The 26,943-nt window shown below is 42.5% G+C and overlaps 1 protein-coding gene across 1 annotated transcript in view; it reads left to right on the forward strand.

Annotated features, from left to right (window-relative positions):
* Positions 1–26,943, forward strand: part of tep1 (telomerase-associated protein 1) — a 60,518-nt gene that overhangs the window by 2,194 nt on the left and 31,381 nt on the right. The window contains exons 3-25 of the mRNA XM_072440646.1: positions 467–616; positions 1,614–1,778; positions 2,683–2,820; positions 3,145–3,216; positions 4,274–4,398; positions 6,425–6,582; positions 7,632–7,741; positions 7,820–7,898; positions 9,022–9,217; positions 10,668–10,935; positions 13,039–13,188; positions 14,013–14,096; positions 14,174–14,295; positions 14,373–14,441; positions 15,037–15,180; positions 16,805–17,096; positions 19,802–19,923; positions 20,662–20,775; positions 20,894–21,011; positions 21,147–21,335; positions 22,411–22,652; positions 22,759–22,900; positions 26,242–26,421. Coding sequence (XP_072296747.1) covers positions 467–616; positions 1,614–1,778; positions 2,683–2,820; positions 3,145–3,216; positions 4,274–4,398; positions 6,425–6,582; positions 7,632–7,741; positions 7,820–7,898; positions 9,022–9,217; positions 10,668–10,935; positions 13,039–13,188; positions 14,013–14,096; positions 14,174–14,295; positions 14,373–14,441; positions 15,037–15,180; positions 16,805–17,096; positions 19,802–19,923; positions 20,662–20,775; positions 20,894–21,011; positions 21,147–21,335; positions 22,411–22,652; positions 22,759–22,900; positions 26,242–26,421 — 3,429 coding nt within the window. The remainder of the gene's footprint in view (positions 1–466; positions 617–1,613; positions 1,779–2,682; positions 2,821–3,144; positions 3,217–4,273; positions 4,399–6,424; positions 6,583–7,631; positions 7,742–7,819; positions 7,899–9,021; positions 9,218–10,667; positions 10,936–13,038; positions 13,189–14,012; positions 14,097–14,173; positions 14,296–14,372; positions 14,442–15,036; positions 15,181–16,804; positions 17,097–19,801; positions 19,924–20,661; positions 20,776–20,893; positions 21,012–21,146; positions 21,336–22,410; positions 22,653–22,758; positions 22,901–26,241; positions 26,422–26,943) is intronic.

Here is a 26,943-nt window from a genome sequence, read left to right on the forward strand (position 1 = left end):
TCTTTCCTCCTTTCCTATTGTCCTTTCTTCCTTCCCTCCCTTTCCTCCTTTCGTCTGTTCCTTCCTTCCTACCTCATTTTCTTCTTTCCTTTCCTTCCTTCTTTCCTTCGCTTCCTTCTTTCCTTTCCTTTCCTTCCTTATTTCCTTTCTTCTTCCCTTCCTTATTTGTCCTTTGTGCTCATGTAAATGCTCTTTCCCTCCTCCCTTCCTTTCCTTCCTTCTTTCCTTTACTCCATTCTTTCCTTTCCTCCCTTTTTTCCTTTCCTCCCTTCTTTCCTTTCCTTCCTTCATTCCTTTCTTCTTCCCTTCGCACCTTCCTTACTTTCCTTCTTTGTGCTCATGTAAACGTTGTGCTCTTTCCTTCCTTCTTTCTTTCCTTCCTTCTTCCCTTCCCTCCTTCCTTCCTTTCCTTCTTTGTGCTCATGTAAACGCTCTTTCCCTCCTCCCTTCCCGTGTGGTCTTGTAGTACCTGCTGTTGAACCTGGTTTGCTGCTCGCTGGTGAATAAGTCCAAGTCTCCGGGTCAGAGCGAGTGGGACAGCGAGGACTCGGTCTGGACCCGACTCGTAAACCTGGCCAAAGCCGTCTCTGAACACGACCCTGAGTTTGTCCTGAAGGTGAGTCCTGACAAGAGACGAATAAAAGACAAACTATATCTGAAAAAGTAAAGCGTTATGACGTGCAAATGTTGTGCAAAAAATCATGTAATAAAAGAATAAAACATTTACTCGAGTACAATGTCAGAAAACGACTCTGAAAAGTACTATTTCTTCAACTTAAAGGGCGCGTATGAGGTTTTTATTATTTTCCAATTTTGACTTTATTTAGTGTATTTATACCTGTTGTACATATAAATTATAGTTTTACACCAATCGAGCAGGTAGTTGTGAAGAAAAGTTTGAAAATATCTGTAGGAAATGACAGGAAGTGACATCACACCAGGGACACTCCATCTGAAAATTATTATGATTTACACAATAAACTGATTCTGGCCCTCGAAACATGAAAGGTGCTATTGTTTATTTTTATTAGTAAAAGAAAGAGAAAAAAAATTACACTAGATGAGTTGTGGCCCAGTGGTTGCTGGGTAATTTCCTTCTGTGATGTCATCAATTACAACCAGGAAGTAAAAGGAAAACAGTGCTTAATTTGCTAAATAAAACGTGTAAAAATGTTCAGCTAAATTCAAAATATATTGATCTTAACTGCATTTTATTTCACCGATTAGTCCAACCTTTAATACATTCCAGCTTTTATTAGCATGCTAACGCCTAAACGTTCACAATTACACCTTTTAATACCATGCTAACGCCTAAACGTGCACAATCACACCTTTTATTAGCATGCTAACACCTAAACGTGCACAATCACACCTTTTATTAGCATGCTAACACCTAAACGTGCACAATTACACCTTTTATTAGCATGCTAACACCTAAACATGCACAATTACACCTTTTATTAGCATACTAACACCTAAATGTAAACAATTACACCTTCTATTAGCATGCTAACGACTAAACGTGTACAATTACACCTTTTATGGCTAAAACTGATTATTTTATCGACGTTGTATCATTAAAAACACGTCCTGTTGTTGTTGTTGCGACGCAGGTGGCCGTTTACACTCGCCAGGAGCTGAACATCAGGATCACGGCTAACTTCCTGTTAGCTTTAGCGGCTAACCTCGACGCCACAAAGTCCCACGTCCGGCGGTATTTATGCGCGGCGGTCCACCTGCCCTCGGACTGGCTCGAGGTCGTCCGGATCTACAGCACCGTGAGTACAAACGCTTACGAGAGTACAACGTTCTACTTTAACTGTGCGCTAACGACGTTCTACTTTAACCGTGCGCTAACGACGTTCTACTTTAACCGTGCGCTAACGACGTTCTACTTTAACCGTGCGCTAACGACGTTCTACTTTAACCGTGCGCTAACGACGTTCTACTTTAACCGTGCGCTAACGATGTTCTACTTTAACCGTGCGCTAACGACGTTCTACTTTAACCGTGCGCTAACGACGTTCTACTTTAACCGTGCGCAAATCCTGTCGTGAAAATAACGGATGCTTTCGGTCAAAACTACATTTTCTGACTATAACTACTAAAGTATTTGATAGTTGCAGCGCTAATTAACCGCATCACAGAACATTCACTTTCACCGATCAGGTTTGTATTTTCAAGTGTCGGATATTTTAAGTTTTATGGATCGGAAATATACATTAATCCTGAATTGAAACACAAATGAATGTATTGTATTTCTTCTTTCCTTTCGTCCTTTATTTTTCTTTCTCCCTTCCCACCTTTTTTCCTTTCCTTCTTCATTCCTTCCTTCCTTCCTTCCTCCCTTCTTCCCTTCTTTCCTTTCCATTCCTTCCTTCTTTACTTTCCTCCTTCCATCCTTCCTGCCTTCCTTCTTACCTCACCTTCCTTCTTTCCTTTCCTTCCTTCCTTCTTCCTTCCTTCTTTATTTCCTTCCTTCTTTCCTTGTTTCTTCTTTCCTTTCCAGTCCTTCCATCTTTCCTTCCTTCTTTCCTTTCGTCCTTCCTTCGCTTTCCTCCTTTTCTTCTTTCTTCCTTCCTTTTCTTCATCCTTCCTTTCTTTCCTTCTTTCCTTCCTTCCTCCCTCCCTCCCTTCTCTATGTATGTAAACATATTCATGTTCTTTCATGTCTTTCCTCAGTGTTTCAGTCGCTCGTTGCCCTCGTGTTTGAAAAAAGGACTGACGGACAAATTCAAACAGTTCAGTGAATATCAACTGGCGAAATACAACACGCGGAAACATCGAGGCAAACGCAACGGCAAGAAGTCCAAAGGAAAGGTGCGTCCACTTCCTCTTCCACTTCCACTTCCCACGCTACTTTAATTAGATTATTATTACGCTAAATGTACGAGGACGTCCTGATCGTCCCAATGTCAAGAAACCGTTTCGTCCCGATTCCATGTTTCCATACATGTTTTGTTTGTTCAAATGTTTAGCCAAACGACTTTTTTAGCTTGTTTTCCAATATTTAGGTTGTAATTTAGAATAATACATGATTTAGGATGCATACTTCGAGATTCATGTTTTGCGTGACTTTGTACAAAATAGAAAAAATAACTAACAATATATTTTCACTGACGGCGTTTTTATCATTCTCCTCAGGTTCCGTCGGGCGAAGAGCTGAAACGTTGGGCGAAACTGGTCCGAGCGGAGCCAGAGGTGATCAAAAAACTCGTAAGTTCAGATGTGTTATTATTATTATTGATTATAATGTTAAAGTGACGTATGACGGGGTTTTGTGATGTTCTAATTGTGACTTTATTTGGTGTGTTTATACCTGTTGTACTTATGAATTATAGTTTTACACCAATCAGGCAGGTATTTGTGGAGAAAACGTTGTAGAAAAATGACAGGAAGTGACATCTCATTCCAGACAAAGTTTATGCAGAATTTACACAAAAGAAACTAATTTTTTGACTCTAAACATGAATTCAACAAAATAAAGTCGCTTTCACATATTTGTCAAATAAAACAAATAGTGACATTAGTTGAGTTTTGGCCCAGTGTTTGCTGGGTAATTTTCTATTGTGATGTCATCAATTACAAACAGGAAGTTAAATTATAAACCTAAAAAATAGCTATTCTTTGATAAACATTTTTATAATTTTCAGCAAAATTCAAAATATATTTATCTTCACTGCATTTTAGTTCAATGAGTCGTCTATTTCCTCCTTCCTTTCCTTCCTTCTTTCCCTCTTCCATCCTTTCCTTCCTTCCTTTCCTTCCACCCTTTCCTTTCTTTCCTTTTCTTTCTTCATTTCCTCCCTTCTTTCCTCCCCTCTATTCCTTCCTTCTTTCCCTTCGTCCTTTCTTCCTTCTTTCCTCCCCTCTTTCCTTCTTTCTTTACTTTTCTCCCTTCCTTTCCTTCCGTCTTTCCCTTCATCCTTTCTTCCTTCCTTTCCTTCCTTCTTTCCTCACCTTTTTCCTTCCTTCTTTCCCTTCATCCTTTCTTCCTCCCTTTCCTTCTTTCTTTCCTCCCCTCTTTCCTTCCTTCTTTCCCGTCATCCTTTCTTCCTTCCTTTCCTTTCTTTCCTCCCCTCTTTCCTTCCTTCTTTCCCGTCATCTTTTCTTCCTTCCTTTCCTTCTTTCTTTCTTTCCTCCCCTCTTTCCTTCCTTCTTTCCCTTCATCCATCCTTCCTTCCTTCCTTCCTGTCCCTGGTGTGAACTGTATTTCAGTGAGTGGTCTGTCCTGCAGGGGGCGCTTGACACGATTGCGTTCTGTGTTTTCCAGATCGCCGGCGGCTCCAAGAATGAGCCGGTGGACAAAAAACAGAGCGAGTTCAATTTGAAGAAGATGATTGGACGGCTCCACATCAAGGACCCGGCGGAGCACGTGATGGCCATTCTGGGACGCAAGTAAGGTCCATTTAACACGTCTGACCGCTCGTTACGCCGGACGTTAGGCCGGTCAACACGACGTCAACACGATGTCATCAGAACGTAGTCTCGGACGCAGAGGTTTCGACTCGGTTTATGCTTCATATATGTCATTACTGGGCCGATCCACATGAAACGAAAACAGACTCAAAGCTCAACTACGACGCTTCAAAATTTCCTTCCTTCTTCCTTCCTTTCTTTCTTTCTTTCTTTTCTTTCCTTCCTCCTTTCCTTCCTTCCTTTGCTCCCTTCTTTCCTTCCTTCTTTTCTTACCTCCTTCCGTCCTTCTTTCCTCTTCTCTTTTTTTCCTTTCTTCTTTCTTTCCTTTCCAGTCCTTCCATCTTTCCTCCCTTTCCTTTTGTCCTTCCTTCCCTTTCCTCCTTTTTTCCTTTCCTTATTCCTTTCTTTCTTTCCTTCTTTTGTTTCTTTCCTTCATCCTTTCCTTCCTTCCTTTGCTCCCTTCTTTCCTTCCTTCTTTCCTTTCCTCCTTCCTTCCTTCCTCCTATCTTTCCTTCTTTCTTTTCTTCCTTCTTTCCTTTCTTCTTTCTTTCCTTCCTTCTTTCCTTTCTTCTTTCTTTCCTTTCCAGTCCTTCCATCTTTCCTTCCTTTCCTTTTTGTCCTTCCTTCCCTTTCCTCCTTTTTTCCTTTCCTTCTTCCTTCCTTTCCTTCCTTATCTTTCTTCTTCTTTCCTTCTTCCTTTCCTCCCTTCCTTTCCTCCCTTCTTTCCTTCCTTCTTCTTCCTTCCCTCTTTCCACGTTACGCCGGTCAACACGATGTCATCAGACGTTTCGACCCGGTTTATGCTTCATATCTCTGTCATTACTGGGCCGATACACATGAAACGAAAACTGGCTCTGGCTGATTCTCGCCGCCCGCCGTCTGAAACGATGACATTTTAGAGGGCGAAAGCGACCTTCTCCAACGTGACGTAGTTCGTAGTTTCTTGAATTTCACTTTAAAATAATGTTTGTCGAGTAGAAGTAAAATAACAGTGACCCCAGTATTTACTCGAGTATTTGGAGAAACCACTGCTTGAGTTCTGAGCCACAGTTTGGACATAAAATGCGGATTTGTGGGTTACAACGCTATTTAAATGTTATGCAAACCGTGGAATCTGATGAGTAATTACAAAAAAATCCAATGTTTTTACCGTTTTCATCCTTTTAATGATCTGTTAAATCTGATAAAAATCTGATTTTGAGTGTCCGCAGCTGGTGAGGAGGAACCGAAACTGTTGCTCAAGTAGATGTAAAAAAAACAACTGTCCAATCTGCTCCAAAAGATGTTTTATTATTTATTTAATCCACTTCCTCCATAGATTTCTCTTGGACGATGTAATTTCAAAGGTCGTTTTCTTAAAATGCATTTTTCTCCCTCAGGTACGTAAAGATCAGACCTTAAAGCAGCTCCTAAACACACCAAACTCTACAGTCTTGTACTCGACAACATGTGGATGGAACGTACTGAAGGATTTGCTGAGATCTAATTCTAAGCCTGATTTATTTATGTTTTAATTTTAAAAAAAATAGGTGAAATTTGTATTTTTAGGCACATTTTCAGTCCGATCGAGTTTACTAAAAACTAAATGAAATCCAAAGTCATGCCATTTAAACGTGGCAATGTTCTAATTTGTGTATGAAAACATGACATGATGAAAAAGCTGTAATACATTTGTTTCTTACATTTATGTGAACGAACAACTGTTTTCACGTTGACATCTTTAAATTTAAGATTGTTTCATATTCACCTGCAGTGTCTCGTCTTAAAACGTAAAATATGAAATATTCAACCGATTCAAATCTAAAGTAAAGACATTGACTTTAATTTGAATTAATTTGATTGAAATAAAAGAGTAAATGTAACTGAGCACGTCTGTTCACAGGTCGTGCTCATTTACTTCACTCGTACTTAATTAAACCAGTATTTAAAGTGTTCAAAGTGACTTGATCTCATGGGTTCTCTCGTGCAGAATGTACTTTTACTTTATATATATATATATTTATAGATATCCGTCGGATGCGAAGGCGTTCACTCGCAGCGGGATCAAAGGCTCGTGGGACCGAGAGCGAGCCGGGAAAAGGATGAAGCTGAAAGAGCCCGAGACGTGGGAGCGACTGCTGTGTCGGGACGGCAACAAGGCCGCCACGTGGGAGACGCTCATAGGTACGACTGGTGCCACGGGGTACGACGGGGTGCCACGGGGTACGACGGGGTGCCACGGGGTACGACGGGGTACGACGGGCAGTGTTGGGAAAGTTCACTTTCTTCATGAACTAGTTCCGTTCATAGTTCATAATTCAATTTTTTTTCAAAAAATTCAATATTATGCTATAATGTTTCTAAATGATTTCCACAGCCCATATACAATCACAGGCAGCAAGTATTTTATTAGTTAAATCCTGAAACTACGTGTCAGATTTCATCTTCATATCCAATTCTGGTCTCTGTGAACGTGCCATTCACAGAGACCAGAATTATGAATGCAGGCACAACACTGGCGACGGGGTACGACAGGGTATGACAGGGTACGACAGGGTACGACAGGGTACGACGTGGTTAGACTGGGTTAGACGGGGTGCGGAGAGGCTCTGAGGTGGAGAAGGCGGGGCAATGTGGTCGTACGTATCGGCCTGAGAGTTTGTAGTCGAAAAATAAATAAGACTCGAGTAAAAGTACAAAGCAGTGGTCCAAGAAACGACTCGAGTGAGGACGTCACATCTTATTTATAGTTTTAAGTTTATGCCATTGGAAGGAGCTATAAACACAGATGCATTAAAAAAAACAAAAAAAAAACTAACGCATATTTGTCATTTAAAGGACAAATATCAAGCTATATTTGTATTGTTATTGGCGATTAAACTTGCTCTTGAATGCATTTTATTCAGGCTTTTCATGTTTTAGACCAAAAGAACAAAGGGTTTTCACAGAAAACAATATTAGTTTGTCCTTGGGAGACGTAAGAGTAGCAGAGCTTTGGCTCCATCTACTGGCTGCGCTTGGAATTACACACAGTTTAAAATAAATGTTTCAAGCGTGCCTGGTTTAGTCAAAACGAGTCTAACATTGATTTATGGACAGCAGAGAAGAATCACACATCGAGAAAACCTTCGTTAACGAGGAGTGTTCTTGACGCTCGTTCAAAGTGTGGCGTGGTAAAGTTAAAGCGTCTTCTTTTTAATCCGTTCATAACCTTCTAAACGATTTCCCCGCAGACAACAACTCTCTTCCTTTCATGGCGATGCTGAGAAACCTGAGGAACATGATCACAAGCGGCATCAGCGAGACTCACCACAAGAAGATACTCAACAAGCTCACCAACAAGGTCCGAGCGCAGCGCCCAACCACCGGCGTCAACAATCGCCGGCGTTGCGTCTGATTAAACGGACTCTTTGTTTTCCAGAGAGCCGTGATCCAGAGTCGTCAGTTCCCCATTCGGTTCCTCACGGCGTATAAGGTCGTCATGGAGCTGCAGACTTTAGGTGAGACACGCTAATGCTAACAAGTACTCATAAATACATACTTGCATACTTACTTTGTGTGGACTGTGATAGCAAAAATGATAGACTATGCTATAATAAGGGGATGCTAAATTAAATATCGTACTTTCCGGAGTATAAGTTTCATAAGCACCAGCCAAAAAATGCATAATAGTGAAGAAAAAAACATATGTAAGTCGCACTGGAGCATTTTTGGGGGGAAATGTATTTGATAAAATCCAAGACCAAAAACAGACATTTCATCTTGAAATGCAGTTTAAAATAATAACAGATAAATAACATGATGAATAGGTGTACGTATGCTAACGCTAACACCTTCAGCTACATGACGTATGCTAACGCTAACACCTTCAGCTACATGAGGCACAGACAGAACTGTGGTAAGTGTCTGGTATGTTAACGTAACATATGAACAGTTATTCAGATAACTATAGCATAAAGAACATGCTAACAAGTTTAGCAAAGCATCAGTTTTACCCCAAATCACTCAATCCACTGAATTCTTCTTCCTCTGTGTCACTTCTAAACAACTCCACAAACTCCAGAGGAAGAGGAAGTGCAGATTCTTCTTCTGCATCGCTTAGAGCCTAGAGCGCCCTCTTGTGGTTGTGTGAAAATAATGAATAATATCACATATAAGTCGAGTTTAGTATAAGTCTCACCCAGGCCAAAATTATGCAAAAAAGTGCGATTTATAATCCGGAAATTAAGTAATATGTAAAAGTCGTGAAAACTTTGAGCGATATTTAACAGTGTACGGTGTGTAACGACTCGACTTGAACAATAAAACCCAAGAAGGAGCTCAAATCGACCACAATATCGATCAAATTACGTTAATTCATACTCCACTTCTACTCTTGTTGACGTTAGCGCAGCGCAGATGTTAGCAACATTAGCATAGCCGCGCATTTGTAACTGAAGAGTCTCAGTGGCAGCACGGGAGCTGGTTCACGGGGAGCAGGGGGCAGTAGAGAGCAACTTAAGGTTATTAAGTTAGAGTATTATTAATATTTTAGCTGTCAGTCGTTATAGTATCAGTGTTAAAACAAATGTAGCTGTATATTCCTGGTTTGAATATTCGTACTAATCCTTGTAATCCTTGTAGCCACCGCCGTAGTGGAGGCCGTCCCAGCGAGAAAGGACATCCTGAAGGAGGTCCTGAAGAAGATCCCCAAAAGCCAGCGGTTCAAGAGCCAGGACTGGGACCAGACCCCTAAGGGCCGGCTCCGGTGCACTCTGGCCGTGCCTCTGGTCTACAGACTCTACAAGAGCAAGAGGGCTCAGCTGCTGACCGCGGCCGGGTAAAAAACACACCGCTCCAAACTGTTGTTTACGGCTCAGAATCGGGCGACTTTAATCGTACCAAAAAAGACGCGTGCTGTTGCCTCTCAGTGTTCCATAGTCACGAAAAAACACAGCACGAAACTCTGCACTGGACACGCCCTCTGCACCTGGACACGCCCTCTGCACCTGGACACGCCCTCTGCACCTGACACGCCCTCAAAGCTTTCAAGAGCACGGACTTTGCGTCTCATCCTAAAATATAACACCCGGACAGTTGGAAATGAGGCTCGTTAAACCTGTAGTCTAGTAGGCTAACGTTTATTAGCATGGCCACTAGCATTAGCTGCTAACGACCTGAAACGAACAGCCTCATTCTGGAGTGACCTCTGTAAGTCACACATTTCTGGACAAACGGGGTCTTTGGGGGCGTGTCAGAAGAGAGAGAATTCTTTGTTCTGAGACTTTTCCTTGGCACAGCCCACAGTGAGCATGCGGCATTTGTCCACACGATGGCAGCAGCAGCAACGAGTGCGTCACTTCACTTCAGACCCGTGACGGTTTATAAAATACAAAAACGGAGGAAAAAACACATGCTGAATACAACAAATAAATAATACTTTGACGATGATTAAAAATAGGGGGCAGTGTTCCGACCACCAGGGGGCGTTCAAAGCCTGTTAGGAAATTGACCAAAACAGAAGAATTGCAAGAAAAACGAACCCTTAAAACGCTCGTTCTTGTCCGTTTTTAAAAAGTTGAGCTTCCACTGTCGAGCGGCGTTCACTGCTGCCCCCAGCGGTCAGCTCAGGTACTACATATCCATCCGTCGCAAGCAGACGAAGCGCACACGGAAAAACAAATGACGGACAAAACGACGCTGAGGATCTTAAACAGAAAAGCATAAATGAGACTTGAATCTACCAAATTTGAAATATTTTTTTACGGCGCATGGCAGAAATGAGCGTGTTTTTATAATCCGCCTTTTCACCCATGAAGATGCTGTTTACGAGCTTTTTACCAGCTCCGCCTCCCAATTATCAGTTCAATCATTGCAGAGGGCGTGTCTTAAATCGACCAAGCATTCATTTTGTGGGATTTGCTTTAAAAAATGTCAAAATATTGCATTTAACTTGATTGTCATGTAATTATTCGATGACATGCCTTAAATACTCTGAAAAGTGTGTTTTCTTACTCATTTATGAAGCGTGCGAACTAGAATGTTTCACGTTAAGTTTGTGATTTATTAAAAGGAAAACTTAACATGGAAATGGCCCAAAAAATTTCCAAAAAACGTTCAGAAATGAGGCGTTTATGTTTCGTTTTACGCACATTTTCGGTAACAATCCCATGTAAGGTTTAATAAACGTGACCCTTGACCTGCGGCGTGGCCTGCTCGTCTCCGTGGAAACAGACAAGTGCGATGCCGCTCAAACACGTCGTTAAAAGCGTTTTGTGCGTGTGTCGCAGTAAGACTTCGTACTCCGTGGAGCTGCTGCAGCGTTACCGCGGCGCTCTGGAGAAGGCGGTCCAGATCTCCTGTCGTTACAACGTCCCGCCTCTGCCCGGGAAGAGCGTGGTGCTCCTGGACCCCCACATGCAGACGAGCCGCGCCCCCCAGGACTTCTGCCTCCCCCCGGACCCGGACGCCACCGAGCCACCGAAGGACGAGGAGGCGGAGGGGCGTCGCCGGAGGGGGAGGAAGAACGAGACGCCGGAGGATCCGCTCGCCCCATCGGTGAGCGAGTTACTGTTACATGACTTTCTCTCACGCAGGCGTTCCATCGTCAGGATTTGGTGTTAGCGCGCCGTCTACTGGCAGCAGAGAGGACTGGCTCGGGGATTTAAACACAAGCTAGCTTGCCCCGACATGCTAATGCGAGCGCGCCGTTGTAATGAAGTCTGGAACTGATTTATGGAGTTCAAAACGGCACAGGGTCCAGACCTTTGGAAGTTACACGTGTCCTCTGTCTCACACTTGTCCTCACGTGTGCTCTGTCTCACATAGAGCTGGGTTGAAAAAATCGATTTTCCGATTTTTAATCGATTTGCATATTAATGACCGATTATCGATTCGTACGTCCAAAGATTGTTTTTTTTATTTATTTATTTATTTATTTATTTTTATTCAATTTTTTTTTTAATTTTAATTATTTTCTACATTTCCCTCGGTGAACTTCAATCTACCTTCAAGAAAGATAATTCAGGACTCCTGGATGATCTTTCTTGAAGGTAGATTGACCCTTAACCTTTTCATCAGTCTTCCATCAGTAACTACCAATACTTGTAAGATTTGCTGTTTAATATTGATATAATACTAGTTTTAATATGTTGCTTCTCTACACAGTCATGAAGTGAAGGAAACGGTTCAAATATATTTTTCATTTTTAATAACTTTAACCCCCGGATCGAATCGAAATCTGATCGAATCGGATGGAATCTGAGAAATCGGAAAAAATCTATTTTGAAACGTAAAAATCGGAATCGAATCGATTCTTGAAATTTGAATCGAAACACAGCTCTAGTCTCACACGTGTCCTCTGTCGCACACGCGTCCTCTCTCGCACACGCGTCCTCTGTCGCACACGCGTCCTCTGTCGCACACGCGTCCTCTGTCGCACACGCGTCCTCTCTCACACACGTGTCCTCTCTCACACCCGTGTCCTCTCTCACACACGCGTCCTCTTGTCGCACACGTGTCCTCTCTCACACACGTGTCCTCTCTCACACACGTGTCCTCTCTCACACACGTGTCCTCTTGTCGCACACGTGTCCTCTCTCGCACACGCGTCCTCTCTCGCACACGCGTCCTCTCTCACACACGCGTCCTCTTGTCGCACACTCGTCCTCTTGTCGCACACGTGTCCTCTCTCACACACGTGTCCTCTCTCACACACGTGTCCTCTCTCACACACGTGTCCTCTTGTCGCACACGTGTCCTCTCTCACACACGTCCTCTCTCGCACACGCGTCCTCTCTCACACACGCGTCCTCTCTCACACACGCGTCCTCTTGTCGCACACTCGTCCTCTTGTCGCACACGTGTCCTCTCTCACACACGTGTCCTCTCTCACACACGTGTCCTCTCACACACGCGTCCTCTTGTCGCACACGTGTCCTCTCTCACACACGTGTCCTCTCTCACACACGTGTCCTCTTGTCGCACACGTGTCCTCTCTCACACACGTGTCCTCTCTCACACACGTGTCCTCTCTCACACACGTGTCCTCTCTCACACACGTGTCCTCTTGTCGCACACGTGTCCTCTCTCACACACGTGTCCTCTCTCACACACGTGTCCTCTCTCACACACGTGTCCTCTTGTCGCGCACGTGTCCTCTCTCACACACGTGTCCTCTCTCACACACGTGTCCTCTTGTCGCACACGTGTCCTCTCTCACACACGTGTCCTCTCTCACACACGTGTCCTCTCTCACACACGTGTCCTCTCTCACACACGTGTCCTCTTGTCGCGCACGTGTCCTCTTGTCGCGCACGTGTCCTCTTGTCGCACACGCGTCCTCTTGTCGCACACGCGTCCTCTTGTCGCACACGTGTCCTCTTGTCGCACACACGTGTCCTCTCTCACACACACGTGTCCTCGTCCTCGCTCACACACGTCCTCTTGTCGCACACGTGTCCTCTTGTCGCACACGTGTCCTCTTGTCGCACACGTGTCCTCTTGTCGCACACGTGTCCTCTCTCACGTGTCCTCTCTCACTCACGTGTCCTCTCTCACACACACGTGTCCTCTTGTCGCACACGTGTCCTCTGTCGCACACGTGTCCTCACATGTCCTCTGTCGCACATGTGTCCTCACATGTCCTCTGTCCTCCTGCAGATGTTGGAGTTGGGAGCGTTGCTCTCTCTGATGATCGGCAGCAGTGCAGAAGACTTCAGCCTCGTCCTCACCTATTACGATCACTGGGTAGAGGTCAAACTGGGGTCAAACTTGCTCCAAAACGTCCGCACCATCACCAAGAGGGTCAAGGTGTGTCCCGGTGTCTTATACTCCGTTCCAGGGCTGTACAATAATGCGATCTCGTTAATCAATGATCGTTACAGTTGATTTGTCCAAGTAGTAAAAAGATCCGGCCAAAGGAGAAATTCTGCCTGGATTTTCTTTGTTAAATAAAAGGAGTAAAGCTGCTGCTGGAGGTTTGGACTGAGCATTTACAATTCCTTTTTTTTTTTTTAAACTGAAGCCGATTTCACATAAATGACGAAAAATCCAGGCCTCGGGAATTAAATGAATGACTTTAAATGTCTTACAGTCAGACCTGTGTTATTATGTCATACTTGATTCATTACATGGTCCTACTGACAGAAACAGATGTTTGTCTTTGGGAATATTCAAGAAATATTTTGCCACAATAAGTAAGTGTAGTTTATTGTTTAATAGATCCCCATTAGCTGCTGCGACAGCTGCTCTTAAATCATAAGTATATCCATAACTTACGGTCCATTCAAGCAAATAGTTACTTTTTTATACAAATACACCAATACTTCCTGCTTTCAGGTTAAATACCGTTTCAAGAAATGCAATAAATAAAGAGTAATTTTCACATAAACCAATGTGAGCTCGTTCATGCTTTTGTCATTCAGAGTTTAAATACTGCATTTTGAGTTGCTTTTCGAAGCTACAAACACTGCTTTGTTCCTTTTTTATATTCTGTGGTAGATGATTTCGTCCTTGCACGTCCAGTAAAACACTGGATGACCACCAGGGGGCAACCGCCTGGCTCACTGGACTTTAGTCATGATTTTGCACATGACTTTCTTTATTAACAAAATACTGGCCCCTTTTTGTCGTAGATTCTGGATGAAATGTCCCATAGCCAAAGAGACGAAGAAGAAAAGAAGGCGGGCGGCGCCTTTAGGTTCTCAGCTCAAAACAAAGTATGTTTTTTCCACTTTGATTTTGTTGTTTGTTAATAACTTTCCCCCAAACGAATAAAGCATTACTTTTGTTTCAGGTGGATAACATTATCGTAGTGGCCCATAGCTGGACCAGTGGTGAGGTGGACTGGGCCATAGAAAGTTACAGAAAAGACGTCGACAACAAAGCACTTCTCGTTACTCTCTTCCTCGACTCGAAGTAAATCTGGGTTTATTTTAACCTCGATCCGCCACATTTATACCGCGTGTTATTATCTGTTTCTCTTTTTGTTTTAGTGCGTCTCCTAAATACAGCACGGATAAAAACCACGTGACGTTGGCCGGGTTCAGTGACCAAATGCTCAGGTAAATGATTTCAAACTTTGTCTTCAATATCGGTGAAATAAGCCCACATGGGACAAAACCAGGGCTAAAACTGGACCAAAATAGATCTAAACTGGTTTGATCCCAGTTAAGTCTTGGTTTGATCCTGGTTTGGTCCTGGTTTTGTCCTGGTTTAGTCCTAGTTTGATCCTGGTTTGATCCTGGTTTGGTCCTGGTTTAGTCCTGGTTTGGTCCTGGTTTGATCCTGGTTTGGTCCTGGTTTTGTCCTGGTTTAGTCCTAGTTTGATCCTGGTTTGATCCTGGTTTGGTCCTGGTTTAGTCCTGGTTTGGTCCTGGTTTAATCCTGGTTTGGTCCTGGTTTAATCCTGGTTTGGTCCTGGTTTAATCCTGGTTTAGTCCTGGTTTAGTCCTGGTTTAATCCTGGTTTGATCCTGTTGTAGTTCTGCTTTCGTCTTGGTGTAGTTTAGGTCTAGTGTTTAGTTCTGAGTTTAGTTCCAGGTTCGTCACCCTTTAGTGTGAACGATCCAATACAGCGTAAACGTTCTTTTGAATCAAACACGTTGTAAAAAGCTCTGTTTGAGTGCGTTTGCTTCTGTGTTTGGTGTTTGGTGCTCAGGTTCGTGGCGGAGCGCGGCTCGTCCAGACTCTTGGATCACGTGGAGCATTTGGACAAAGTTTACGACATCAAACCACCAGAGGGCGCTAAAGAGCCTCTGAGCGACAGCGCCGCGGCGTCCGTCCCAGCCAGTCCCAGCGCCAGGTCAGAACAATGGCATTTCACACAGGCGATATATTCTTTTATTGAAAACACAGATGATGTTTTTACGTCGGTGGAACTGTCGTGCGGCCAAAGGTTTGTCTTCAACATGTTTAAAATTTTCTGCAAAGACGAAGATAAAAAGAAACGGGAGAATTAACCCTTTAAAACGCACTGTTCAACACTCAACTGAAGACAAAGTGGAGTCGACTGTTGCAGATTTACAATTATGAAATGATCCCAGACCATTTTTTAAGTCTTTACAGGGTAGAAATGTATTGTTTTTCTATTACAAAAAAACAGAAAAAATCAGCCTAAAATTTTTTAGCCTCAAAATTGCATCAGACTCATCAAAAGTATAATTTCTGTTACTTCTTGTGTGATGTATCTGTAAATAAAAAGAAAAACCTAAAAAAATTGTGGGGTCAACATTTCTCTAATTATTTCCCCAGTAAAAGTAAATTTAAATCTGAAAAATGGATAGAGCCAGGTTTAAATGTCTTAGTTCATTTTATTGTCGTATTAGAAAATAAATAAGATATCCACAATTCCCTCTGTACATTTCTTTGTAACTGAGTAAACCAGATCTGGCTGAAAATTTGCCCTAAAAATGGAAATTGTGCCTATTTTTTTATAATTCAAACTCAAATAAATCAAGCTTAGCAAATTAGATATCATCAAATCCTTCTGTAAATTCCTTCAAAATCGTGTTTCGTACAAGATTGTGCAGTTTGTTGTGTTTACTACTGACCTTTATGTCTCTGCGGGAGAGAAATGAATGTACAATGTCCCAGAGAAATCATTTGATGGATAAAGTGGATTCAATGAAATAAAAATTGGAGCAGATTGAACAATATTGATTCCACATGAAAACTTGGATGTAAATCATGGGTTTTGTCTGCAGCGTCTCGCCTTAAACAAAAAAACACAAGATGAAATGTTGAAACGTGGCTCTTGCGTCACTCACTCGTGTCTGAGTCTTTGTCAAAACCACATTTGTCATATTTGGTGATATTCTGAGGTTAATTCAGGTTTTTCCATTGAAATCACATTATGTTCCACTTCACTTTTGCCTCTAAGACAGCAGTTATTTTATTACTTGGTTTATGGATTTTTAAATGAAATATATTGAACAGGCGAGCTAAAGATGATGATAATAATAATAATAATTCTAATTGCTTCACATGCTTTTATCTTTTGACTTAATACCGCTTTTTATATTTCAGTTAAAGCTATTTTGCGTTGTCGGCTTTATAAATACTTTATAAAAAAAAAATGATAATGATTTATTTTTATTTATATTGTAGAAATCAATCATCTAAGTGCGGCGGATCCGTAAACCAAGTAATAAAATAACTGTGGCCTAATTGACTCCACGTAGAAAGTATTTATTCACAAACGTTTAAAAGGTTTACAGAATGTAACTTACCTTTGTTCATACACTTTATTCTGGCATTTTTTAATCAAACGAGGTTATTTAAAGTTTATTTCTATGGTGAGTCTGTCTTTTTAACTTTATTTCGTGATTACTACCCTCTATTGTGAACGCTACGACGCTGTTCTTAAGGTTTTATTTGCAAAAGACATTGAATGGATGAAAGTGACCATCCCCCCGTTCGTCCAGCAGGTGGCAGAGCGTGCGCGTCTTCGTCTCCTCCACCTTCCGGGACATGCACTCGGAGCGGGACGTCCTGGTGCGCTCCGTGTTCCCCGAGCTGAGGCGCCGGGCCGCTCCGCACCGCCTCCACCTGCAGGAGGTGGAGCTGCGCTGGGGCGTGACGGAGGAGGAGTCGGGCCGGACCGCCGAGCTCTGCCTGGGCGAGGTGTGCCGCAGCCGGCTGATGGTGGTGCTCTTGGGGGAGAGGTACGGGCTCGTGCCCCCCAAACCGCCCCTGCCGGAGCTACCGCAGTACGCCTGGGTAAGACAAGAGTCAAAAAATGCGTTCTGGTTCGGCTGCGGAGAGAAATGTCCACGATGGAAGAGGCGAAAATGTGAAATATAACGTTTATTTTACTTAAAGGACTCATATTAGGCTAAAGGGACTTTTTTTAAAACTTTTTTTTAGCTTTTAATCACGTTCATACATTGTTCCTTCATCAAAAACACATCTGGAGTCACATTTAGCTTCATTCACACTTGTTTGATGAATCCTCGTAAGAAAGTCCTTTCCCCTCCGAGCATCAAAAACACTCCGTCACGATTTTCTCAGATGCGGGATGTTTTCTCGATCTGTAATGTGGCTCTGATGATCTTTGCTGTTTTTTTAAGTCCATAAACAGCTGCAGAAATATTGTCCACGATGGAAGAGGCGAAAATGTGATATATAAAGTTTATTTGACTTAAAGGACACATATTAGGCTAAATGGACTTTTTCTTTTAGCTTTTAACCACGTTCATACATTGTTCCCTCATCAAAAACACATCTGGAGTAGCATTTAGCTTCATTCACACTAGTTTGGTGAATCCTGGTCAGAAAGTCCTCTCCCTTCCGAGCGTCAAAAACACTCCGTCACGATTTTCTCAGATGCTGGACTTTTCCTCAATCTGTGATGTGGCTCTGACAATTTTCTCTGCTGTTTTTAAGTCCATGAACAGCTGCACAGAGAGTATTGTACACAATGGAAGAGGCAGACATTTTCTTCTTAAGTTTATTGGACTTAACCTGTTACCACCCACCTATTTTCGCCCTGTGCACAATGGTTGGACATACCCAAATGGCATTGCTTATTAAAAGAGGATCTTATGTTCCACATGCAAGTGTGATGCATTATTAGAAAGCTTAGGCCTTCTAGTTTCTGCAGATGTGCACATGAACACTGTCAGGGCTTCAGAACTTACACTACAGAGGCCCAAACATAAACAAAACATCCTTTTTTAGTCTCGCCTGAATATTGTCAATTTGTAATGGTCCTGAGCATGACATATTTCATTGTGTGCATATGCTGTTCACTGTACATGATGTTTATCTTATTGACAACAACTGTGTAAAGTTTCAGATCTCTGGGAACAGGCATTTTGGTGCTGTTGACCTTTTTGTATCAAAAAGTATATTCGGAACAAGTGATCCAAATATGTGCCAACTGTGCCAAACTGTTTTATTACAATTTTAGCTCCTCTATGATCATAAAACATACATTTTGATGTTTTGTAGGCCACTAATAGCAATTATAACCGCTAAAAAAAAAATATGTGAAAATGTGTAAATATGAGTTTACCCATGAATTTCCCATATAGAGGTTTAAAAAAAAAAAAAATTATAATATTTTTATTTTATTTTTTGTATCGGTATAATAATACATATATCTAACAAAATGCACGTCCAAAAGGCTAATAAACTCAGAAAACGTTATGCGCAAAATCCTGCCGAGAAATCTGTCTCTTTACAGCCTTCCCGGAGCCTTACGCACGAGAATACAGAAGATTCTGTGTCAATCAGCCCTTTGTCCCGCCTATCAGGAAAAAGGTCTCCTCGTTGGCTAGAATAATATGTCACTCAAAGTCTCCTGCGTGCCTGTTAGCAGAAGCTAAGGGCTAAAAACAAAGATGGACGCGCTTCGGAAGCGCCGAATTTTTTTCCTCCGGAGGCTGTAGCAAACAAACCCGGTAACAGAAAAATTTGTGGATGGTCTCATTCTGTAGGTAACAGTCTAAGGAAGAGATCGATGTCAAACACTATCGTATAAGTCAAACAGGTAATTTGTTATGGACGGAGAAATGCGCCGGACAAGCGCATTCTCGTCCGGCGAGAAACGAAGAAAAGTTTGTTTACTTGACAATATCTCGAAATCGGAAAACTTCAGGAAAAATACAAGTGGATATTGTTTTTCAATGATTCCTTACGGACAGACTGAGTACAAGGATGTACAGAATTAAAGCCGTTTCGTCCGTCATAAACAGCAAACAGGTAGGACATGCGTTTGTAAAAGTTGAGACTTTCTCACAAACTATTGGCAATTGCTTCTTGGGGCATATTATGCAATGTAAATCAATGACATATTCGTTTTGTTGAGAAAATAAGCTTTAAAATGATGTATGGCTTGCTGGTATTGACCACGGAAATAAAAGTGATGATGTAAGAGAATATTTGAGATATAGAAAATGTTCGCCGGCGGACAGGTGGGTGGTAACAGGTTAATTAAAGGACACATATTAGGCTAAATTAACTATTTTTAATACTTTTTTTTAGCTTTTAACCACATTCGTACATTGTTCCATCATCAAAAAACACATCTGGAGTTGCATTTAGCTTCATTCACACTAGTTTGATGAATCCTGGTCAGAAAGTCCTCTCCCCTCCGAGCGTCAAAAACACTCCGTTCCAATTTTCTCAGATGCGGGACATTTCCTCGATCTGTAATGTGGCTTTTTGCTGTTTTTTAAGTCCATAAATCATGGGCGGACTCGTTCTAAGCGGTTGTGCCTCAAATCACGATCATTACAACTGCGTAGCATCATTAACAAAGTGGAAAAGCCAACTCCTTTTATTATTATTATTATTCTATATTTTCTTTACACTGAACAAAAATATAAACGCAACACTTTAGTTTTTGATCCCATTTTCGTTTCCGTGGCATGTCCTTGATTACTGGATACAATCGATGTCCGTAACTGTCTTTGCTGCAGTTGTTGTCCGCTCCCGACGGCCTGTCCATCACGGAGATGGAGATTCGTCAGTTCGAGGCTCTTTGTCCAAACGATGCACAAAAGCGAATGTTCTGCTTCTTCAGAGACTCCAACATCACCAAGTAAGAAAAACTGGAGCTGCCATTTTATCCCATTTGTAATTGTGGAGAGGCACATTACATTACATTTTTCGGACAGAATTTGCTCCAAACATGTGATTTCGTGGTCCTCCATTGTGAAGCACATACATTTTCCCATTCTTCGTCCGTCAAAACAAAATTACCCTCTTTTTCCCTTTTAATTGTAATATATTTAGTAAAATGACTGTCCAAGTTGTTACTACTTTTATATAATTTATTTAGATATTATTCCCTTTGAAAGTTCTGATTTGTATGTCTTCAGTCAGTAGATTATGATGGTCATAACTTTGTTTAATCCCCTGTCCTTAGACAAATGTCCCAGCGTCCCGTGTCCTTAGACAAATGTCCCAGCGTCCCGTGTCCTTAGACAAATGTCCCAGCGTCCCGTGTCCTTAGACAAATGTCCCAGCGTCCCGTGTCCTTAGACAAATGTCCCAGTGTCCCGTGTCCTTAGACCCTCCTTCTCGGCCAGGAAAAACTACAGGAGAACCAGTTCTTCAGGAGGAGAACCAGTTCTTCAGGAGGAGAACCAGTTCTTCAGGAGGAGAACCAGTTCTTCAGGAGGAGAACCAGTTCTTCAGGGGGAGAACCAGTTCTTCAGGGGGAGAACCAGTTCTTCAGGGGGAGAACCAGTTCTGTTGTTTCCTTTACATGACTCTTATGGGTGCTTTTCATTCACTCTTCACGGAGCAAATACTTAACTTTTCCTTTGACGTTCAGCTCGGTTCCCGTCGCCTGGAGAGCAGACTTCGCTCCCGAGTCGAGAGAGGCCGAGTCCAAGATGGCCGCTCTGAAGAGACGACTGAGGGACAGCGAGGCCAAAGTCACAGAGGAGTACGTTTTGAAAGTTTTGTAGAGCTGTTTGCAGTGTTTTCACGTTTCAACTGTGTGAAATCATCCACTCGAATCGTTCTGCCAGTAATACAGAAATGTACCTTGTCTGTCGTCGTAGTTACTCGAGCGAATGGGGCGGCGTCGTCGACGGGAAACCGCACTTGACGAACCTGGAGTGTTTCTGTAAAGCGGTTCTGGAGGATCTCTGGGCCGCCGTGAAGGAGCAGTTCATCGAGGTACGTGTTCATCTCGCGGTTCCAATGCTCACGGCGATATGGTTCCCCATACCGTTATTTTGAAAGGAATAGCAGTTCAAATGCGCTTCTTTCACGTTCTCTGTAACATGTTGGTTCCGGTGCTTTCGTTTGCAGGCGACAGACGAGTCTGTCGCGCCGTCGGAGGAGTCGGAGCAGGAGGCGCACCAGGAGCTTTTGTGTCGACAGTTCTTCGGCCGATCCAAGCTGCTCCGCGCCGCCGTGCTTCAGGTGGAACAGGCCCAGACCAAAGGAGGGCTCCTGGTGCTGGAGGGCGGGGCCGGCGAGGGCAAAACGGTTTTCATGGTAACGACTATAATCTGAATATGCATCGTTTATTATCATCGACTACAGGCCAAAAACATTTAAAGTTGCCAAACATAAAAAAGAGCCAGGGTTTCTCAGGAGAGTTTTCTTCAGGTCGATGTTGTGAGGCTGGTTTTCCGCTCAGAGACAGCAGGGGGCGACAATGGATGCTTCAAACACCCCGATATACATATTAAAGGTTGAATGGACGATTTTTTTGGCCCAAATCTGAGTCTTATTTCGTCGTGGCGTGGACTGCCAATTAGTCCTGCCACGTATCAATCATAAAACTCGCCTCGTTCACCTGCAGCCGCGTGTGGCTCGTACCCACGTTTCCGCGCGTCTAAGCGCATTGATCTATCATAATATAGTTCCCTCAGTGTACGGGACAAAATGAAGACGGAGAAAGACAATTCGAGCTCAGAAGAAACGGAAATCTACAGGAGACGAGAGATGTGATGCGATCTGCCGCGCTAATAAACAAACGCACGTGTGTGTTGTATCAGTCCACACGGGGGAGTGGCATGAGCACGGGGGAGTGGCATGTGCACGGGGGAGTGGCATGTGCACTTCCACCTGAGCTCTCAAATTGCCGAAAAATCGTCCATTGCGCCTTTAACCGTCACTTACAAAGCCGTTCAATAAGTGAAAATGTTACTTTGTTCTGCTTTAAGTGATAAAGGCTGCAACTAACAATTATTTTGCTATTTCATTAATCACTAACACTAAATTTACACCTTTCCGGGGTGTAAATTATGTAAGTATGAAATGCAGTTGTAAGTGTGAAAATAACAAATAATATCACATATAAGTCGCTCCGGAGTTTAAGTATAAATATAAGTATAAGTCGCACCTCGGCCAAAACTATGAAAAAAGGTGCAACTTATAGTCCGGAAAATACGGTAGTTGATCATTCTGTAATATTGTCTGATTATTGTTATCGGGATACTTGGTTCAGTTTAGTCCCTTCCACTTGTTCTAGAAGAAGTATTAAAGGACAAACATTATGAACCGTGAGTCTTGTTATTAGCCTTTAAACGTGCTCTTGAGTACCCTTTATTCTTTCTTTTCCCAGGCCGCTTTGGGACACGCTCTAAGAACCACAAAGATGAAGCCGTCGCGTGATGTCATTTCCTACGCCGCAGCCGCCGGCCAATCGTCTCGCTCTGTGGACAAGACGACGCGCGATGTCATCTCCTACTCGACCGCCGCCAGCCAATCCGCTCGCTCTGTGGAAAACCTGCTCCGGTGCCTCGTCAAACGCTTGAGGACGACGAACGACGGCGAAGAGGAGACGCCGCTGCCCCGGTCCTACAAGTAAGTGCGAGCTGTCGGGTTTAACGACTTTTCGGTGAACAAAGAGAACGAGGTCCGTATAATAATAATAATGATAATAATAAATGAGCACTTTGTTTCTTTTCAGGGAGCTGGTGTCGGAATTTCACTCCGTTTTGGGTCAAATGAAGAAGAGCCGTCCCTTGGTGGTCCTTGTGGACGGAGTGGATCTTCTTCAGGACGCCAGCGGTCACGTCATCTCCGACTGGATCCCACAGCGCCTCCCACAGGTCACACACATGCACCGCTTTAAAGTTGTCATGAAGGTTAATGTATTACCCCTGGATTATGTCATTGTTTTAGTTTGTTTTGTGATAAACCGACAACAACTATAGATAAGAAAAATGCATAATAGAGAAGAAAATAACATATATAAGTTGCACTGGAGTATGAAATGCAGTTGCAAGTGTGAAAATAACAAATAATATCACATAAGTCGCTCCGGAGTATAAGTATAAGTATAGTCCGGAAAATATGTGGCTCGCCACGGGAATTGTCGGACCATGTCGGCCTCGGTGAAACTGAGAAAAACAGCATTTTACTTTTTTTTTCCCAAATTTGTGATTTTCATTTTTTTGCAGAATGTGCTAGTTGAAGTTATGAATAAGCCCCTGTGTGCTTCAGATAACACTATTGGTTGTCTTAAACGTATACATTAAGCTGTTAAAAATGTGGAGTTTTCGGGTCTTTTTCCTGCTCTCCTGGGGGGCGTCACCTTTTTCTAGCCAACGTGTTGTTTACATTTTCCACCAATCAGCTGTGATCCGCATGGCAAGCTGCGTGCTCCGTGTTTTCCTCTCATTACTCCAGACCGTCTGCAGAGCACAGTCTTCAGAGCTTACATTTCCTGGACTACATTGCAACGGAACTGTTTACTCAGGTACACTTTTACTTTACTACTAAATTATTGCTTTAACGCTGTGTTTTAAGGCAGTCTCGTGATCACTTTAGAATCTTACTTGTCTGCTCCGGTGGAGCTAATGCTAAGCTAACATGTTGCTTCAGTGCACTCTGCAATACGGGCTTAATGTGACTACTTGCTGTTATCACCATGTTATCGGGTTATTTTTCGGCGTGGGTTGGCCCGTGGGTTGTGTGGGTCGTGCTTTGTGTCTGTTTTATGGTGCTAAACCGGCTGTTACCCCCACAGCCCGGAGCTAAACGCAGCTATTCGGAGCTAAGTTGTAAGCTAAACTTTGCTATGTTATCGGGTTATTTTTCGGCGTTGACGTTGCACGTCACGCACGCACTGCGTCACTCGAACCAATCACACGCTTGCCTGGCCATTATCAGCTTCCTGTGTGTCTCTCTGTGCACGGTGTTGGGAGAGACAACAGGACGGCTGAACCAGGTAAACTTTGCGACTAAAACACCCGCTTTTAATCACTTTAATGTGCGCCGGTTTTAAACTCAAGTGTATGTTTATGTTTTGGTGTGCTGTTCTGCAAGTGTTTTGCTTTTACGAGCAGTGTTATCTCAAGTGAGCTAGCTAGCCCCGCTAGCCGAGGGCAGATGTCCCAATATCTCCGCATTTGCATCTTAAATACACCGTTAACGTCACAATGTGAACTGTTATCTGTGAAGCGTGTTATTCCCATATTACTGTTAACCCTAATCCTTTTATCCCCCTTTTCAGAATTGGCAAAGACACCCTGACTGACGTGACCTGTCTCTACGTGAAGTCTGCTAAGGAGCGTGGTAAGTGTAAAACATTATTTTGGTGATTTTCGTGTTTTAATGATTAGAGTATAATTAACCATAAGCAACATCTGTTTTTCAGGTGAGCCTGCAGTTTGTACATCAAGCTTCAGATCACTGTGGAATCAGCTTCTCCCACACATCAGAAGCTGCAGGCCACGCACAGATCATCAGATTATCAAGCGAGCATACATGAAGACCAGGGTTGACACTTTGGAAGACATCGCTGAGGTTAGTTTATATTATTTGACTACTGTAATGTGTAAACATTAGCCTGGCAAAACTTCAGTGCTGCTCTCTGCTTAAGATATGTTTCTTCTGTTCTGATTTTTTTACAGTGTCGCCCTTGTCATCAGGTAGTGGAAAACAGCTCTCCTGAGTCTCACCTCAATATCCCACAGCTTGTTGGAACGGCGGATGGCAAAGTGTTTGTCAAGAACTTGGACTGGCAGAAGCATCTGAGTCCCTTCTTCAGACGGCTTTCAAAGATCAAGAGTTATCAGCACTTCAGGTATTTATATTGAAACTCTCACATTGTGTTTAAAAAAAATAAATAGTTAATGAGTGTTTTATGTGAAATAGTTAGCCATTTCTTAAATGTCCTGTTATTTGTTTACAGCTTTGATGCCAAGAGCCGAGAGTCACAGCACAGAAGAGTGCACAGACGAAGAAGAGGATGAGGATGTGATCTCTGATGTAATTGGACTCTGGTGGTGTACATATCATATCTATTATCTCATATCTCATATATTCAAAGCCATGGACCCGTTGCAGTTCGTATACCTGGCCCTGGCATCTGTTTATAAGAGTTCTTCTATTGAGAGTGTTTTTTAAACTTCCTATAAATTATCTGTCCTTTCCCCCTGTATCTACTGCGTTGTAACATTAAAGGCTATCTTATCTTATCTTATCTTTTTGTTGTTTGTGTTGAATCATTCAGTGCACCATTGTTGGTGAATCACCTGTGAATTATGTTTATCGACAAATGCAATGAACCCTATTCTCATTCTGATTCTTTGATTCTATTCAGGGCCTTTTGTAATCCAAGTATTTCCATTTTAATATAGTAACTTCTAATTCTGATTCAAGTCCAGTTACCATCAATAACACTCCTCTTGAGTCTTCAGTGACAGCTGTAGGGGGAGGTGGTGTCAGTGTGACAGGGGGGAGGGCTTATCTCAATGAGATGCAAATGAGCCCCCCTGTGACTCTGGGCTCACTCCGGTGAGAAACTTTGGAAGCCGTTTTCTCAGTGAAAGGGTTTGAGAGTTGTTTACATTCAAATGACCACAACTTACTCAAATATTATCAGATCTACATGAGTGAGACATCATTGGAAAGCTTTGAATTCACACTTTCAGAATCTGTGAATAACTCAAAATGTCTCCGGGTAGACATGTAACTGGATTGGCCACGTTCAGTCACATATGGTATACATTCTTAACTAAATAAAGTAAAATATGGCGACTGGAGGCTTCTTAAAAGTGAATATTTACGCATAAAGTGTCTTTTCAAATAGATTTTGACATTTTGGTTTAATAATGCCACTATTTTTGTTATAAAACATCTTTTCGTATGTGTTTTAGAGTCTGTAGAGTTCAAATAAGAATGATCATTAAACGATTATTTTAAATTAGTTAATATTTATATAATCTCCCTTTTTTTATTCTAACGTATAAATAATGTATATAAATATATAAATATATAGTCAATTCATTGTCAATGTGGTCAACTTTCTGGAAAATTAAAACAATCATTAGTTGAATATCCGCCCTGATTATGCGACTGTTTCTATGATCGATCTTTTTTTTTTACAATTGACCATTTCACTTCACACAGTGTTTATTTTCCCTCTGTTGCCGTGCGTTGCCAGGGCGTGTGTTTGGTGATCAGCGTCTCGGCCTCCTCGTCGCTCCTTCAGACTCTGGTGAAGAAAAGTGGAACTCTGCTCTTCACGTTGGCTCAGCTCACGACGAGCGACCGCAAAGAGATCGTCCAGAAAAGACTCGACGCTTTCGGGAAGAAACTCAGCGACTCGGCCTTCAACAACCAGGTATTACCAGCTCTATTACAATGTTAAATAAGTCAAATAATAAAGACCAACGACTCTTAGATTTGACTCAACTGCCAGGGTTTTGTCATTGGATAAAAGATATTCATATGTGAAAATGAGCCACGTTTCCACTGGTTTGATTTGGAGTCCACAGGATGGTCCAAAACTCTCTCCACGCCATTAAAGGACAAATATTATGCATTATTTGTATTGTTAATTGCCCCTAAACATGTTTTTGAGTTCCTTTTTAGTTTGGCAAGATTATAATTTGTATCTCTGTTTCCCACGGCACTGACTGAGTTTCTGCACCATCTACTGGCTGCAGAGGGAATTACACAGGTTAATAATAAAGTAAAGTTGTACTTATCGTGATTAGACAAGAGAAATTCACAGAACGCGTCTGAAGATGATTTATGGACTTAAAAAACTTTAGTTAAAAAACTAAAAAAGAAGATTCTCAGAGCCACGTCCCGGATTGAGAAAACACCACAGATCGAGAAAACGCCACAGAGCAAGATTCAG

The sequence above is a fragment of the Eucyclogobius newberryi genome, unplaced genomic scaffold, assembly GCF_026437365.1.
Source record: "Eucyclogobius newberryi isolate DKJ021-1_F unplaced genomic scaffold, fEucNew1.0.hap1 SCAF_12, whole genome shotgun sequence".
In the NCBI taxonomy this organism is placed as follows: Eukaryota; Metazoa; Chordata; class Actinopteri; order Gobiiformes; family Gobiidae; genus Eucyclogobius; species Eucyclogobius newberryi.